This window comes from Tasmannia lanceolata, unplaced genomic scaffold (assembly GCF_043159265.1).
Source record: "Tasmannia lanceolata isolate RefF3 unplaced genomic scaffold, GAP_Taslan_0.1 ptg000025l, whole genome shotgun sequence".
Classification (NCBI taxonomy): Eukaryota; Viridiplantae; Streptophyta; class Magnoliopsida; order Canellales; family Winteraceae; genus Tasmannia; species Tasmannia lanceolata.
This window is the reverse complement of record NW_027518702.1, coordinates 806,044-823,959: the sequence shown is the minus strand read 5'-3', so window position 1 is coordinate 823,959 and position 17,916 is coordinate 806,044. Positions and strand designations below refer to the sequence as shown.

The 17,916-nt window shown below is 38.0% G+C and overlaps 1 protein-coding gene across 2 annotated transcripts; it reads right to left on the bottom strand.

Moving 5' to 3' along the window:
- Window positions 1–951: 951 nt before the first annotated feature.
- On the bottom strand, window positions 952–15,859 carry LOC143857806 (3-methyl-2-oxobutanoate hydroxymethyltransferase 1, mitochondrial-like). 2 transcript variants are annotated; one of them, XM_077368300.1, is made up of 6 exons: window positions 15,712–15,859; window positions 14,298–14,857; window positions 13,318–13,524; window positions 13,055–13,201; window positions 1,947–2,000; window positions 952–1,745 (listed from the first exon to the last, which is right to left on the bottom strand). In XM_077368300.1, the coding sequence occupies exons 2-6, from the start codon at window positions 14,826–14,828 to the stop codon at window positions 1,500–1,502; spliced, it is 1,185 nt and encodes a 394-aa protein (XP_077224415.1). In that variant the 5' UTR covers window positions 14,829–14,857; window positions 15,712–15,859; the 3' UTR covers window positions 952–1,499. The 2 variants fall into 2 exon arrangements, with proteins under 2 accessions (XP_077224415.1, XP_077224416.1); XM_077368301.1 differs by lacking the exon at window positions 15,712–15,859 and adding an exon at window positions 15,452–15,612.
- Between the last annotated feature and the right edge of the window lie 2,057 nt (window positions 15,860–17,916).

The window sequence follows — 17,916 nt, the reverse complement described above, 5'->3', positions numbered from 1 at the left end:
CCTGATAATTATATAATTTATTTTTTGGTAGGTAAGCTGGGGCTGAACCTCTGACCTCTAGGTTGATGAACAACACCTTGACCATTGAGCTAGAGGCTCAATCCCAAATTAAACGAATATTTATATATAATAATATATACACCATATTTCATGGGAAATGTTATCAGCACTACCATATTTTGATGATCGCACTCCTCACTTTATTAACAAGTAAGGTATGGCCCGCACCATAGGATGATCCAAACCATCCATTAGATGGGCCACAGCCTAAATTAGGTGGTGCCCCAAAAATCATTTCCATAGGTTGATCCTAACCCTCCGATCTGTAGAGAATCAACCCTCTAAGATTCAGTCCCTCTATAGATCGAAGGGTTAGGATCAACCTATGTAAATGATTTTGCGGCACAATCTATTTAGGCTGTCGCCCATCTAATGGATGGTTTCGATCATCATATGGTGCGGGCCATACCTTACTTTTTAATAAAGTGAGGAGCGCATTCATCAAAATATGATAGTGCTGATAACATTTCCCTATTTCATATGCAATTCATATAAATATAATTATAATTATGTAACATATAAGATATAGTATACAAATGATACACTTGCGGTTTTGGTTTCGTTATGCATTTCAGTTTCGGTATCTGTTTGGCGGAGATCGAAACAAAAACATTTCGATCGTTCATGTCGGTTTCAGTAGAATTAAAAACTATAGTTGTAACTAGCTCTATAGCACCAACTCTTCCAGTTCTGATACATGTTCTTAGATTGCTTACAGAATTTTCAAAGGGCTATCACAAACAAATATGCATGTGATCCAAAACCTGCATCCAGAATGTAAAGTTCCTGAACATTCTGAGGTTAAATATGCCAATCAAAGTGAAATGTCCTGATAGATTTGAGAGAAGAATGGTAGAAAGTCCTTAAGACAACAGATTGTACTAGGCGATGAGACAAACAATCACTCTGAAACTCAATCTATCAAAAAAAAAACTGTAACTGGCTCAGACTTGCATCCCACTATCTTCCTACAAATAACACTGCTATTATTCCATGGAAAAAAATTCCCAGTACATAATATTCTCTCCTTCACATGTAAATCAACCTCCCAAGTCCTAAAATTTAAATTTATTCTGACAAAACCTGCAGGGTATAACCCGCTCAGAGCGGTAGTTCTCACAACAACCTAACTATTATTAGTGTTAGAAGAAAGAGCGCAACGGAATTTCAAGTCTCTGTCTGCTAGAAGCTCACAGATGTTAAATCCTTCGCCTGATTGCCTTGATGGGAGCGAGTCCAAGCTAAAACGCTAGTCATTTATAACTTAGAGGAGCAGCAAATTTCAAGTGGGGATATGAGCGAACCATCGAAGATCAATAGCACGATATATTGGGAAAGGATCAACAGCTGAGACTCGGTATATGACCTTATTCATCGTAATAAGAAAACTAGTAAAACAAACAACTGTTGGCATGTCTGTTTTTAATTACCGGAATTTATTACACCTCTGATTTCTCAGCTGTCTCGGCCTTCTCGGCTACTGCAGCTGCAGCTGAAGCCGCTTCACTTAAACCCATCTTTTGTAACTCAGTCAAGAAGTCATTAATGTCAGTTGCACCAATTTTATATGGCGTATGAGCAGCACCAGGAAATGACTTGTCCTCCACTTCTTTTTTGTACTCCAAAAGAGCCTTGTTAATGGCATCACCCACGTGTCCATACTGCTTACAGAATTTGGGGGTGACCTGCAAAAGAGGCATACACTTCAGAGGATTTTTTTCTTTTTTATTTTTTTGAAATGGAACAAATTTTATTAAAAGGAGAGGAAGAGAGCCCAGCGACATAGATGGTTGGAGATACGAAGAAAAGCGACAAAAATGAAAAGAAAAGCAACAAACAAGAGAAATCAAGTGGGCAAGATAAAACAGAGTTGTTCCTGTACTAACCTTGGCATGATGAGGGTGTTGCAGCATGCCCAACAGATCATGGTAAACTAGCACCTGCATCATCAAGCATTCCAACTCTTTCAATAACCATCACTAATCTGAAAATTAGTTCACATCCTAGATCTACAGTTTTTTATGCAATAGTTGTAAATAAAGGCACAAATAAGCGAGGAATAGATGGATAATACTTTTGCAGTGTTTTAGAAGGCACCTCAAGATAGAGAGGGTGTGTGACTGTTTTCAGATTTTCCTTGCGCGATAGAAAAAAGCACCAGGGTTTAGATTTATCATGAATGAAATAAGATATCTTGTGGTGAGATGAGATCATATGAAAGAAATGTTTAAAACCACCTGTGGCAAGGAACTCTTGTTATTTTGAGAGATAAGAAAGGTAGCCATCTTAGCCAATCATTTTTTTTTGTATGAAGGGTGAAATTTTATTAATGAAAAGAAGGAAAACCCTCGAGAGTCAACCCAAAGAATCAGAGTTTGTAATCTTAGATAATCATACACATTCTCCCCCAATGTAGCCATCTTAGATAATCATACATATTCCCATCTTATCATCAATATAAAATTACGAGCCAACCCCACGAATCACAGTTTGTCACCTTTAGTATAAAATGTACCCATCTAGACCGTCTTTTCTTTGAGTAATTTTAAAAATGAAAAGGACCATCTTTGATCTAGTTTCTATATAGGGAATTGCTAGCGTCCATCGCAAAAGGCTTTTCGTGGATGGTCTGTCGCACATCAGACCAGCCACCTCGTTAATGAAGACAACAATTTCTGTCTCCATTCACGAGGTGGCTGGTCTGACGTGCAACAAACCAGTCGCAAAAAGCCTTTTGCGATGGAGCTTAGCAAATCCCTTCTATATATCATAAAAGATTTGAACATAAGCAAATAAAAAAAGGCAACCGGGATAAAGAACAGAAATTTGGCAATTGACAGAATCTAATAAAAATTTAAAAGTTGACCATAAATTCACATGCACAAAATTTAGGTTACATTAAACAAAGATTCATGCATTTCATGCACCCATTGATCTTTCGAAATGGATCACAACCTTTTGAAAATGTTCTTCACTGGTTTACATAACCTTCAATACAGTTGCAATTAACATGCCGAAAGCATCTTACTTGTATTTTCTGGCTGCCTTGTCCCTTTGGAGGACTACTTAGAAACATAGTTTTAAATTTCCACCGAAACCGGCATATAATGACCAAAATGTTTCTGTTTACATCCCCACCGAAACACTTATCAAAACTGAAGCGCATAGAAAAAGTACGTGGGTGATATACTATACCAATATGTATTACATAATTATATTTCTATAAATTGCATGTAAAATGTGGTCTATGAATTTATTATGTATAAATATTAAATGAGTTACATGTGAAGTGTGGTAATGTACCTAATTATTAGACATGCGGTACAACATATATCGCTAGGTTTTTCTGTTGTTAAACCATTATGGGCAGTTTTTTACTTATTTAATGATTTTTTAGTATGTATTTGTGCTTATTCTAGTACTTCTTGAAGTTTCATCTTAAATGTCCATCATTTGAATATACATTTTCATAATTTTACACGATTTCTACCGAGATTTTCAACCAAAACCAAAATGTTTCTGTTTCATGCCAACTGAAACCGAAATTTAAAACCTTACTTGGAAAGGGTTCAGGTGCCAACAAACTCGTAATTGGTCCACTCACCAGTATAGAATAATGCATTCAAGCGGCACATTTATTGATCAAATGGGAAGAGGAGTTTTAATTCCCATAATAGGAGATTGTGTGTCAACAGAAAAATCGTGTTGTTGTCCTACTAATGGAATTTGCCAAGTAACATGCAGACATTCCTTTTTTTTTTACTTTTTTTGAATGATAAAGATGCTTGATTCAAGGCGAATCATCAAAAGGATAATGGTCATCAATAGCATGCACATGTTCCATTTTGCCATTCGTGGAAAAACTAAATTATGATAAAAATGAAGTCCATTTAGTAATTAGCTAATCCCAACTACTTGTACAAGTCAAATGCCGTGCAGATTCCATTAGAAGAGAATTTATATGATGGGCGGCCGTGAAAACACATGAAGTCTAAAAAAACTAGGTACGGCCCACTTTTTTTGATGATCCAAACCATTCATCTATTTGGACACAACGTAAATAGGTTGTGACCAAAAAATCATTTCCATAGGATGATCCTAACCCTCCGAACTGTAGAAGATTCCATAAATGATTTTTTGAAATCTCCATATTCAGATCAGTTCAGATCGGAGGGTTAGGATCATCCTATGGAAATGATTTTTGGGGCACAACCTATTTACGTTGTGCCCAAACAGATGAACGGTTTGGATCATCAAAAAAAGTGGGCCGTACCTACTTTTTTAGACTTCACATGTTTTCACAGCCACCCATCATATAAATTCTCCCATTAGAAACTGTAGCCCACATATCAGAGAAAAAGAATGTTCTATTCTCTCACTAAATACAGGTCAGAACCATGCAGAAATTCAATTTGAGATGCTCGATGTAGATACTAATTAGGATAAATATGGATTATATTCCTTACTAAGACAATGAAAAGTCGCCAACTTGTACACCATAAAGGGGTTGTTGGAATGCAGTGCTTTTCCTTTCATTGAAAGTTTCAAATTTTCTAAAAAGCTTAAAATAGTATAAGCTACAGAGATCGCCTTCTTGTAGATAGGGGCTATTTGAGAAACAGACAACCAAACTCAACAAGTTGGAGAGTTTGTGTAAGGCAAAATTTAAACGTATAAGCACTCAAATGATTCAATGACAATGAGCAAAATGTTTAGGGTTACCAAACTGATTAGCACTGAGTTTTCAGTCTTTCAATGGTTTATGAATAGAATTTGTTTCTTCGTCAAAAAAAAAAGAGAAATTCATACCATGAAAATTTAGGCGGTTCAAACTACAAACTCACCTTATCAACAAACACACAGAGAGTGAGTCTCCATCCCAAGCATTTAGGATATACCGGATGCAAACACTGAGATCAAAGGCTCCATCCCAACTTACGCAAACGAAAAAATGAAGAAAGCATGAGGCTGACCACGGAGTCAATTGGCAGAAGCCCCATACGAGTTCTTAAGAGGCCTTCTATCTCCTATGCGAAACAAGCTTGAGCATTTCTTGATGGAAAAATATTTTGCACGAGTTGCTTTGATTCCTTCACTTTCAATTGATCTCCCATATTTTACTAATTAAAGAGTATTATAGTAATTTTCCAAATCAATGTCGTTGTTTAACTCCACTTTGTGACCAAATTGAGGTAATATCTGCCCAATCACAAGGAATTTGAAATTTTCTAAAAGTCTCAGCAATGAATGCCTAAATAGAGACACTTACACATTCACCACTGCTGGTCATTACCGGACTCTTCTGCTTGTGCTACATTCTTCCGTTGGACCTACGACCAATGATGTTGTTGCTGAAGATCCCCACATGGATGTTGGTTCCACACTCTTTCTAGCATGAATGTTGTTGAAAGTTGATGGGTTTAAAGATGAAATGTCCTCTACATAGAAAGAGGACACAAAGTGTGTTTCCATCATCAATTTAAGATCTCTTCATTAATTGGGCTTAAGGTCTGTTCAGCAATGAGGGAAAGTTGATTGAAAACTACACTATTTGCAATTTATTGGGAGTCTGGAACAAAAGTCACAAGAAGATCTTCAACATAGTGTCACTTCTTGGGAAGGGAATGGGATACCAAAATCTAGTCAGTTAAACTTTATGTAGAAAGGAATTTTGGGGGCTTGATTATAAAGTGGAAGGGCATTAAATTGAGCTATCCTACCAAGGACAAGATTTTTTGTAGATAGATCCAGTTCCCTTAACCACTCAAAAATGAATTTGAGGGAGCCCTTTGATAATCCAGATCCTTTCAAAATTGGCAGTGTTCTTAGGACTGTCTTAGTGGAGATTGCAATTTTTTTTTCCAAACCCATTGGAGTAAAAAATTCTGACCAAATGGAAGTTCTCGCACTTCTCATTGTCCACATTTGAAAATTGGATTTGGAAGGAATCCTTAGGGTTGAATCCCTTGAGGATGAATGACCGACTGTGATTGCTTGAGCATCGAGATCGAATCCAGCCCTTGAAGATTATCCAATATTTTCTTGAAGGTCCTTGATTTGATTAGAAAGATATCTCCCCATTTTGGGCATCATCCCTAAGAGTGAAAATGATGTAGCAGAGGCTATAGACAAGAAAGGTGTTGACGAGGCCAGACTTTAAAGCGGTCCTAGTTAACTACTAGTGTAATGAAGCCCCACCATTTCTTTGCCTTGTATATCTCTCCTTTTTAATAAATTCTTTGTTACCAATTGTTGAAGACCTGACTTATTTGAGTGCGACCCATTTTCGTGGGTTGGGTTTGTCCTGCTCACTATGTACTTGATAGAGCACCAAAAAATGAAGTAGCTAACAGAGTTGATGAAGATTTGATCAATTATCCCATTATCCCTCTAAAGATGGCAACGTATAAAGATTTAATCAATCATCATCATATCTCTCTAAAGATGGCAACCTCAAAAGATGGCGGTTGATTCTCATCATATCTCTCTAAAGATGGCAACCTCTAAAGATTTATCAATCAATTATCATAACTCTCTAAAGATAGCAACATAGTTGGTCCTCTTATATACAATCATGGTTTAAAATTTCAGTTTCGGTAACCGTTTTGGAGCCCACCGAAAACCAAAATTTCGGCGAAATCCGAAATTTCGCTCTAAAATTTGGTAATCTGGTTCGAAATTTCGGACCGAAATTTTGTAACACTTTTTTTCTAATAAATAATGGCATTTAATTGAAATTTCTGACCGAAAAATGAAATTTCGGTTTCGGTCCCCACCGAAATTTAAAACCATGGATACAATATATATATATATATATATATATATATATATATATAGGGCTTATTGTTACTGCGCTCAAATGGAAAAAACAGGGTCAGCCCACATTTTTGGCGTGATCCAAAGCATTCATTTGGAAGGCCCTTACCTAGATAGGATGTCCAAATAAAATCAGATCCATATGATCATCCTAACCCATCCAAAAGTGGAGGGAAATAATGGACAGACAATCGGCTCATTTTTTCCCTCCATTTTTGGATAGGTTAGGATGATCCTATGGATCTGATTTTTGGTACACACCATATCTATGGAAAGGCCTTCCAAATGAATGCTTTGGATCACCCCAAAAATGTGAGCCCACATGATTTTTTTGCACTCAAGCACAGATAAGCTATCTGCGGCTCTGCGCTCAAGCGCAAGAACACTTTCTGATATATATTTATATATATATATATATATATATATATATATATATATATATATTGTACCATAGGTACAATATATGGTAAATTGATTGCATTCATTTGGAATCATCCTTGAGTCATTTTTGGAAAGTTCATTTTGTACCATAGATATATTGCATTCATTTTTAGAAAGTTCATTTGTACCATGGATATATATATATTGCATTCATTTGTACCATAGATACAATATATTGTATCTATGGTACAATTGATTGCAATCATCCTTAAGTCATTTTTGGAAAGTTCTCCTACTGACATGAAACACATATACTGTGTACACTATATAATGAAGAGCTCATGTTCTCTATTCTCACCTTGAGAAAGAGAAAGTCATCTCATATTGTGCCTAAACATCTTTATCTTCCTCTTCTTCAAGTCACTTTGAGAAACAGGCACATCTCATATTGAGCCTAAAAATCTCTTTCTTCCTCTTCTTCTTCACTTCTTTATTTTCCTTTTCTTTATTCCAATAGAAATTGCATGGTATCAGAGCAGGCAAATAGATCTACCTAGATCTAGAAGAGGCATAAGATTTAGATGAGAGGCATATTCTAAATTTGAAACCCTAACATATCTCCACTTTGCAAACCCTAATCTCATCCATTATTATCTTTCAAAACCCTAGCTCTAGTATTCATAACCCAAATCCTATCCTATTCGTCGGGAAATTCTTAACCTAGGTGATGGGGGACCATCCAAAATGATGTGAATAATCAAGAAGTTAAGCTGGGTCCCATCATTAGTGTTAAAAGAGTTTTATTTAGTTTTTAGAGTGTTATTTGAGTTTTTTTACGTCATAGGGGGATTAGAGTCTTTTTACATCAAAATAGCTTATGTTCTTTGAGTAATGGCTATTTCAAATAGGCCCCACACATGTATTACGGGAATTTAAGTGGGGGCAAGTCTTTAAGTCCATAAAAAGGCGTAGTTTAGTCCTTAGGGTTTTGTATTTGTTTGATATAAATAGTTTATGTTGGGTTTATGAAAAGAAAACACTACGTTCATTTGCTATTTGATATTTGGAATTTCTTGAAGAATAGACTTCTTCATCATATTCTTCTTCTTTGGTAAGATACCAAGGATTCTTTGGTGAAATGCCAAAGAAACTCATGTTATGAAACCTTGAGATAAGTAGCATACTTCTTATTATTTGTCATTTATTGTTTTACTTCTTCTCTCTTCTTCTTTTTTGAGTTTTCTCTCGAAAAGCCCCTTCCCGGGAACCCTAAACCCCATTAATCTCACCCAAAACCTCTCTCGCATTACTTTTTCACCTATCTCTTACCCAAAACTCCTAAAATACACATAAAAATTTGGTACACGGAAATACTACTGTGTGGATTCCTTTTCATGGCTAGTGAAGTTTTGACTGAGGAAGTGGTTGCGTGTCACTGGAATACACTAACAGTTGCTATCTACTCAAAGGACATCACCATGAGTCAAGGGGAGATCACTGATAAAGATCATTGATAGACGCTATAAGGATTTCTTGTGATGACTCATACATATGTGAGAGTGGACGTGTTTTTGAAGACTCGTGGTGGAAGTCAGCTTAGTAGCATGTGTTTGAAAGCACGGTTAGCTGGCAAGGGGTATACTCGGACTTTTGGTGTGAATAACACAGGAACATTTTCTCAGATTGGGAAATCCCATCGTTCGCGAGTTGATATCGTTAGTTGTGAACATGGTCTAGCCACTATACCAGTTAGATGTGAAAATTGTGTTTCTGCATGGTGACCTCAATCATGGTTTTAAATTTTGGCTGAAATGCTGAAATTTTGGATTTCGGCCAGGGCCGACACCAAAAGTACAGATTTCGGTGTAGGCCCAAATTTTGGCGGAAATTTCAGAATTTCAGAAATTTCGGCATTTTGTATATTTAATTTTTTCGAAATTGAAATTTTTACAGAAATTTGGGGATTTCAACGATTTTTTTTACCGAAATTCAGCCAAAATTTTGGTTTGTCTGAAACCGATACTGAAACTGAAATTTTAAACCTTGACCTCAACGAGGAAGTCTACAATTTTACATGGGGCAACCTCCAGGATATGATGCTCAGGCGGAGATGAATCTATCGGTATGTCATCTACGTAAAGTGCTCTATGGACTTAAACAGTCTCCTAGAGCTTGGTTTGGAAGATTTAGTGAGGCAGTTATGCGCTTCGGCATGAAGCAATGCGCAGTTGACAACTCAGTTTTTAGGTTGCAGTCTGATAGTGAGTACATTTTCTTGATAGTCTATGTGGACGACATAGTTATCACTGGAAGGTATATAAAAACTAAATGTCTTCCTTCAGATCCTTCAGAAAGAATTCCGCACTAAACACCTTGTTCGCCTCGGATACTTCCTTGGAGTTGAGGTAGCCTATTCACATGGTGGTTTGTCCTTATCCTAGAGGAAATATGTGTTGGACATATTAGAAGAGACGGATCCTTGGGGGTGAAATCAGCTGAGGTTCCCATGGACCCTACTATCAAGCTTTATCCTGATCAAGTAGATTTGTTAGAGGACCCAGGCAGGTGCAGGTACAGGAGATTGGTTAGCAACTTGATTTACTTTACAGTGAACTCGTCCGGATATTTCCTTTACAGTGGGTGTGGTGAGTCAGTTCATGAGCTCCCCATGTGCCTCTCGTTGGGCAACAATTACCCAAATAAGTACTTGAAGAGGGCTCCTGATAAAGGCTTATTCTTCAAAACGCATAATCACATGAACTTGGAAGGGTTCACTGATGCAGACTGGGCTGGATCACCTGCAGATAAAAGATCAACTACAGGGTATTGCAACTTTGTTGGAGGAAATTTAGTGTCATGGAAAAGTAAGAAACAGGATGTGGTGGCTAAATCTAGTGTAGAAGCAGAGTATCGAACCATGGCTCATACGTGTGGAGAGTTGACCTGGTTGACGTCTTTTCTATCTGAGATTGGTTGTCCTTCCTCGTCTCCAACATCATTGTATTGCAATAATAAAGATGTTGTTCATATCACTTCAAACCTATTCTTCCATGAGTGAACAAAGCACGTATAGGTGGATTGCCATTACATTCATGAGAAGATTCAGAAAGGGGAAATATGTACTATTTTTTACTATATCAGGAGACTAGGTAGCTGATATATTTACCAAACCACTAGGAAGAGCAAAGTTGAATGGTGTGTAACAAGATGGGGTTGTATGACATATACACTCCAGCTTGAGGGGGGGTGTTAGAGGAGTGGTGTAATTTATATACCAGACTCTATTCTGGTACATTCATGTATAACCCTAGTGACACACACATTATATATAATATATTCTATGAGGGGGAGACGTTACTTCTCTCTCTCTCTCTCTCTCTCTCTCTCTCTCTCTCTCTCTCTCTCTCTCTCTCTCTCTCATGAATCCTTGAACAAACTCATCGGCGTTCCATTCACAAGAATTGAGAATGAAGGTGTGGCTATACATTCTCTAATCCAGCTTCTCCTTCGTGGTCCAAATGCCATTTTTTTTTCTTACACAAACTCTAGAAAGTTCCAGTACACGTGATCATACGCCTTTTCTAAGTCAATCTTGCCTTTAGATCAGCTAGTTAAGGCTTTGTTCTCCAACCCTGAGGTCAGAGGTTCAATGCGGCTTACCAACCAAAATAATAATAATAAGAATTCCATCCAGTATCTGTCTTTCTGGGACAAAAGCGGCTTGAAATTTTGAGATCATATTACCCATCATTTCCATAACTCTCCTCGCTGGTAACTTGGCCAGTATTTTGTACATGCTATGCACCAAGCTGATTGGGAACAAATCCTTCAACTCTGATGCTACTATTTTTTTGGAATGAGTGTAACAAGAATGGTAATAATCTCCTTCCCCAATCTTCCTCTTTGATGGAACTCTTTTATGAAATCCAATACCTCCTTAATTAAGTCCAAATACCTTTGATAGAAAGCCATACGGTAACTATCAAACCCAGGTACCTTGTCCTTTTTCATGCTATGGATTTCTAGCCACACTTATTCAGTTATTCCTCTGAAAATTCCTTCTCTAGCCACGCTCGCTACCCATAGCTACTTCTTTTGAATGAAAGTTCTTCCATCTTCGGCCTCCACTCTTCTTCTATCAAGTAAAGCTTGGAGAAATGATGGATGATTAATTTTTTTATACCTAGTCCTATATCAAGTCATCTCCTACACTGAAAGAGTTAATGGAGTTAATTTGCCTCGGTGCGATTGCTAACTTGTGGAAGTATTTGGTATTTTTATCGCATTCCTTAATCCAAATGGCCAAAGATTTATTTCTCCAGCTTATTTCTTCTAGTCTTAGCATTTGTTGGTACTCCAACTTCAGAGATTTTCTCTCCATTTTATCCTCCTCTGCAGGTGGTGGTACTCCCCTTTGTCTAAGCAGTCAATTTCTTGCAACACTTGTCCCATTCTAAACGGCTTTTGTTCTTCCTTTGTCATGTGCCACTCTTTAATTTTTGCCTTTAGCATCTTCAATTTTTGGTTCAATATGAATCCTAATCCAATCACCCTCAACTCTTGCCACGGACTTTTTGACCCTATCTTCAAAACCGGTGTCTCACATAGCGCTAGGTCAAACTTAGAAGGCCTCGGCTCGGCATTCGCTTCTCTCATTTCTAACATCAATGCCGTGATCTGAGATAGGCCTAAGCAAAGGTCTCTGGACTATAACAGGATACCACTCCTCCCAGTCTTTTGAGATAGTACTCTATCCTATATGCATAAGATGATGTTCGATTGATTTTTGTCTAGGTGAATCTTGCCCCCCTCTAATGGAAGAACTACCAGTTCGCTTTCTTGTATAAAGGATGAGAAGTTCACCATACTTCTTGTAATTCTGCCCCCACTGCTCTTTTCCTCTGGATATCCAACTGTATTGAAGTCTCCTCCCATGATCCACGGTACCCTCCACCCCTCATATATATTTTTAAATTCCCATAGGATATTTCTTCTTCTTGACGATGAAACCCCATACACTGCTGACAATTGCCACAATGGATTGCTCAATATCGAGACTGTTACGGATAGAGAACTCCTTTCTTGTCGCCTCAATGATATTGAATTGGGCGCCATTCCATATCATTATGATGCCACCTGCTGTTACTTTGGCATTCAGAGAGGTCCAAACTCTATTCCATCTCTACCCATAGAGAGTTTTTGAGTCCTTCTGTTATCTCGTCATTTTTTGGACTCCGGTAGGATCATCATATCCACCTTTCTAACCCCCACCCCCCCCCCCCCCCCCCCAAAAAAAAATAAAATTATGTCATTAATTGTTGTCTTCTTCTCATCAGTCCCCCGCCCTCTAATATTCCATAATTTTAGCTTCATTGTTATAGATTTGCTGATTTCCCAAGCATTCCAGCCTTACCCTAGGCTAAGCCCCTTAGCTCCCTTATTCCCCTAATTTTACCTTTCTTTTCCGTGCATTTTTTGCCGTGCTTTCTGTTGGATCCTTGCTGTCTGTCCTGTATCATTCTAATTTTTTGTTCTTCATTCTCATCAAATCCTTTCTTGTGCAAGAAAATTTTGAAAATGCATGAGTCTATCATCAACAATATTTATTGCCCAGAGCAAGTGTAACATTTACTTTGGTTAATAAGAAACAAGTGTAATATCCTACATTGATAATGATATAGACACGGTACTATTGAGTGCTACAAAGGCCCATTCTCCTCTGAATAACAAATGAAACTAGAAAGATTTTTATTTCCAGAAAATGAGAATCTATTGAGGGGATAGAAAATGAACTAACCTGGCCACTGCAGAAAGGGCCAGCCCCGATACCTATGGTAGGGATTTGGAGGGCAGAGGTTGCAGCTGCAGCTACAGGTGCAGGCACACATTCTAAAACAACAGAGAAGCATCCAGCCTCCTGCAGTGCAAGTGCTGTTTCCACAACCTTCATTACAATCAGCAAAGCCGTGAAATTCAGGAATTAAGAATAAAATGGTTGCTCTGAAATTAATAGCAAGCATTGAGAAGGAATAAAGAGAGAGAAAATAAGTCAAAGAAGACCTTGACGGCACTCGCAACATTTCTTCCCTGAGGCCTAAAACCCCCAAGAACACTAATGGCCTGAGGCGTAAGACCCACATGTCCCATGACTGCAATCCCTGCCTCCACAATCGCCTTCGCTGCTGTTATCCTGGAAGGAGCCCCGCCTTCCAGTTTAATTGCATCCATTCCCCCTTCTTTGAGTACCTTCACGGCTGTATCGACAGCCTGTTCATAGAAGGAAAACAAGAAGAAAAACAGACATAAACCATAAGATTGAGAAAGAGGGAACTTGGTCAGACCCGAATTCATATCAATTCAATTTTCAAGAACAAATTTATCAATTCAATTTTCAATAAAAAAAATACTGATTTGTCTGATTGAGAAGAGACTCGCAGATGGAAACTGGCCCATACCCAGATTTGTATCAACTCAATTTTCGAGAACAAATTTATCAATTCAATTTTCAAGAATAAATACTGACTTAGATGACTGGCTCCGGCCTCGTAGGTGCCGAAGGGAAGATTGGTCATACCCGTATACAAAAAAAGAGAACGAGAGAACTGGCTCATACCCGATTTCGTATGAATTCAATTTTCAAGAACAAATTTATCAATTCAATTTTCAATAAAAAAAAACACTGATTTATCTGATTGAAACCACTCGCAGGTGGAAACTTGCTCATACCCAAATTCGTATCAATTCGATTTACAAGAATAAATGCTGATTTACCTGACTGGGTAAGGCCTCGCAGATGTCAAAGGGAAGATTTGGTCATACACGAATTCAAAAAGGAGAAAGAGGGAACTAGTTCATACCCGAATTCGTATTAATTCAATTTTCAAGAATAAATTTATCAATTAAATTTTCAATAAAAATACTGATTTATCTGATTGATACAAGACTCATTGGTGGAAACTTGCTCATACCCAAGTTCGTATCAATTCAATTTTCAAGAACAAATTTATCAACTCAATTTTCAAGAATAGATACTGATTTACCTGACCGGGTCCGGACTCGTAGGTGCCAAAGGGAAGATCACCGACAAGTAGCGGGCGCTTGGCCCCACGAGCAACAGCACGGCAATGGACGAGCATCTCGTCAAGGGTGATGGGAAGGGTAGTGTCATGGCCATGCACAACCATAGCGGCAGAATCACCAACTAAGCAAATGTCGATCCCGGCCTCGTCGAGATGGACTGCAGAAGGATAATCATAGGTGGTGACCATAGTGATGGGTTCGCCCTTTCGATGCTTGTTCTTGAGGTGATTGAGGGTCACTCTCTGATTATGATTCTGAGGTTTTGGACCACCATACACCGTGTTTTCTGGTACATTGCTCATCCATCTCCGGTCACGCATCCACCAATGGAAGAGGAGAGAGGAGCCCACCGTGGCAGTAGTGGCAACTCTCGGCAAGAGCGATGCGAGCCGGGTAATGCGGGCAAGATATGAATTGGCAGAACTGGCATTGGCATTGGTATTTTGAAAGGAAAAACAACTTTTTAAGGTTGTGAAGCCTAAAGGGGACATTTTCTTTTTCTTTTCTTTGAAGGTGATCTCTGAGAGAGAGGGAGAGAAATCAGGCATGTAATGGAAACAGAAACAAAGACAAAACCAGGAATATGAACAGTAACAGAAACACTGATATTGGGTTCCTCTAAATAAAATTTAGAGGAAACTCCCTGTTTGGATTGCAAGAAAAACTTTTCTGATGGAATATTTTTTCTCTGGAAAAATTTTTCTTTCCACAATTTAGAGGGAAATAATATGATTATGGTTGATTTAGAGGAATATCATCATACATTGAAGATCCCTCTAAATAAAAATTGAACAAGGATGGTTCAATTTAAAAAAGTAGGCAATTTTACAAATTTTTTTCCTTACCAAACTGTTCCACAAAATTCCAGCAATCCAAACAGGGTAAGGAAAAGGTGTAGAGAATGAAAATATATGAGGAATTTATGTAAAAAGGATATTCTCTACCTTTTCAAAATACACAACACAATAAATTTTGAGATACCTTTTCCTTATGACCATTCTTTGTGATGGAGTGAAATAAACACTGTAGTTTCTTACAAAAAACAAATGCAGAAGTGACTTTTAACACCTTTTGGAGTGAAATAAACCCAAATTGCAATCTGGGTATTCTCTACCTCTACAAAGCTCAGAGCACAGCAGATTTTCATAAACTCTTTGGCTTTATGTTTGCTTCTTTGTGATGTTTCTGTAGTTGTTTTCTTATAGAAAGCAAATGACGAAGTGATTTTAACACCTTTTGGGCTGGTATGAAGCCAAATTGCAATCTGGGTGTTAATCCAAACATGGATATACAGTCCTCATTCATCAATTAGAAGTCTCTTTTATTTTGCAATATAAATCCAAACGAAGAACAAATTAGAGGAAGAAGAAAAACCTTTTTTTGTCCTATTAGTATCGGGGCTCGTTTTCCCCTTCTTTTCTTCCGGTGTATGTGAGGTCGTACGGATATGTTTTGAGATTAGACTGTATAAAGTACAATGGGGCAGACCTATTTAGATAGGCCGTACGGTCATTTATAGAGATGTGAAACCTTTGTCCAATTTGGATTTTTAGAATTGATTTTGAGTCAGTTTTGAACTCATAATCAGTTGTCAAAATCCCAAACGAATATAGTTTCTAATAAGGAGAAATTATAAGAAGGGTGGCGGTGAAAACACGTGAAGTCTACAAAAAAAAAAGTAGGTACGTTCCACTTTTTTTTTTTTTTTTTTTTTATGATCCAAACCGTTCATCTGTTTGGGCACAACGTAAATAGGTTTTGCCCCAAACATCATTTTCCATAGGATGATCCTAACCCTCCGATCTATAGAAGATTCCATAAATGATTTTTGGAAATCTCCATATCCAGATCAGTTCTAATCGGAGGGTTAGGATCATCCTATGAAAATGATTTTTTGGGCACAACCTATTTACATTGTGCCCAAACATATGAACGGCTTGAATCATCAAAAAAAGTGAGTCGTACCTACTTTTTTTAGACTTCACATGTTTTCACGGCCACCCATCATATAAATTCTCTCTAATGAGTATGGGTGCAAGTTTGGCCCTGTTAGCCCTGACCCCGAACAGGGTCATGGCTGGATTTTCCAATCCTGGGGGCAGGTCAGGGTTCATTTTTTTAGACCCTGACTCAGGTCGGGTCGGGTTCTGGGTTAATGCCTCAGGTACCGTGATCCGGCCCGACCCTAAGTTTTCTATTATAGAATTGAACCATATGTGCATGTTTCTTTTGCTAATGTTTTCTATTATCTTGGATTGATTTTTCTTTAGATTATTATTATTAATTGTCTCTGTTGCCCGTCATGTTGTTGAATTCATATTGTCTTATTTTGTTCCCTTTCTCTGTTTATTGGTCATTTTGTTCTATATGATAAGTGGTTGCTTTATTTTTTGCACTCTTAACAGGTATTTGCACTAGGGTCAATTAGGGTCGGGCCGGGCCGGCCTTACCCAATCAGGGCCAATCAAGACGGGCCAGGGCCAGCACTGAGCCCTGTAGGGCGGGCAATGGGTTGAGGTTTCTCGGCCCTGACTCAAGGTCAAGGTGGGTCAGGGCCGAGATAATGGGATCTAGGGTTGGGCTAGGGTTTTGAAAAACCCGACCCTGTTGCAGTCCTACTAATGAGTATCTTATGGAGAATGGTTTTTAGGGTATGTAGTACTATAGAGGGACCACCAAATCAATGGTTTAGATCGTTCAATTAGATGGGCCCACTGAAGGACCACCAAATGAATTGTTTTGATCATCCAACTACCTGGGCCCACTGAAGTTTTTTCGCGACGCATAGTTAGAAAAAAAAAAGGGATTTGCTAGGGTCCATCGCAAAAGGCATTTCGCAGCTGGTCTGTCGCATGTCAGACCAGCTACCTCATTAATGAAGACAACAGCTTTTGTCTCCATTCAATGGGTGGGTGGTTCAACATGTGACAACCAGCCGTGAAATGCCTTTTGCGATGGACGCTAGCAATTCCCAAAAAAAATTAGTGGGGCTATAGTTAAACCGTTCATTTGCTCCTCTCATGAGAGTTGGGTTTACCCGTAATTAGCAAAATTTCATTTAAAGCGTCATTTTTTAAAATGCATTTTGTAGGGTTACAGTCTAATACTTGTTTAAAACTTTACAACAAAATAAAAGATTTAAAACAAGTTTTTTTTATGACATAGGGTATCCTCACCCCCGTTTAGGGCAGGACTAATCCCTACGGTTGCACGCAATCACCTGTGTAAAACAGTTGAAACAAGGTTAAAACATATTAAATGCATTTTTTGGCCAACTTTCTAATTTTACTCTTGCTTTATTTTGTAAATGACAAAATGTTAAACGTACTAACCGCGTTTTTTCGTATTTTCGTTTATTTGACCGCTTTTTACTACTTTTTAACTAATACCATATTAAAGTTGAAATTTTCCCATCTCTTTTTTTTTTTTGGTCGTACACTTTATTGACAATGGTCCTGCCTCAAAAATTCTTTTACATATGATGATCCAGACCTTCTGGTAGATTTGGTACAAAATAGATGGCTTAGATAGTTCAATATCGTACAAAAAACTCTTACAGCGCCCTCCTCTCCTTATTGG

Excerpts from the sequence above, each read along its gene's own strand:
- LOC143857806 (XM_077368300.1), bottom strand. The coding sequence starts at position 14,828 with ATGTCCCCTTTAGGCTTCACAACCTTAAAAAGTTGTTTTTCCTTTCAA. Across the intron at positions 2,001-13,054 it reads GCCCTTTCTGCAGTGGCCAG|GTGCTAGTTTACCATGATCT; the intron begins GTTAGTTCATTT and ends TTGATGATGCAG. Across the intron at positions 1,746-1,946 it reads AACACCCTCATCATGCCAAG|GTCACCCCCAAATTCTGTAA; the intron begins GTTAGTACAGGA and ends CCTCTTTTGCAG.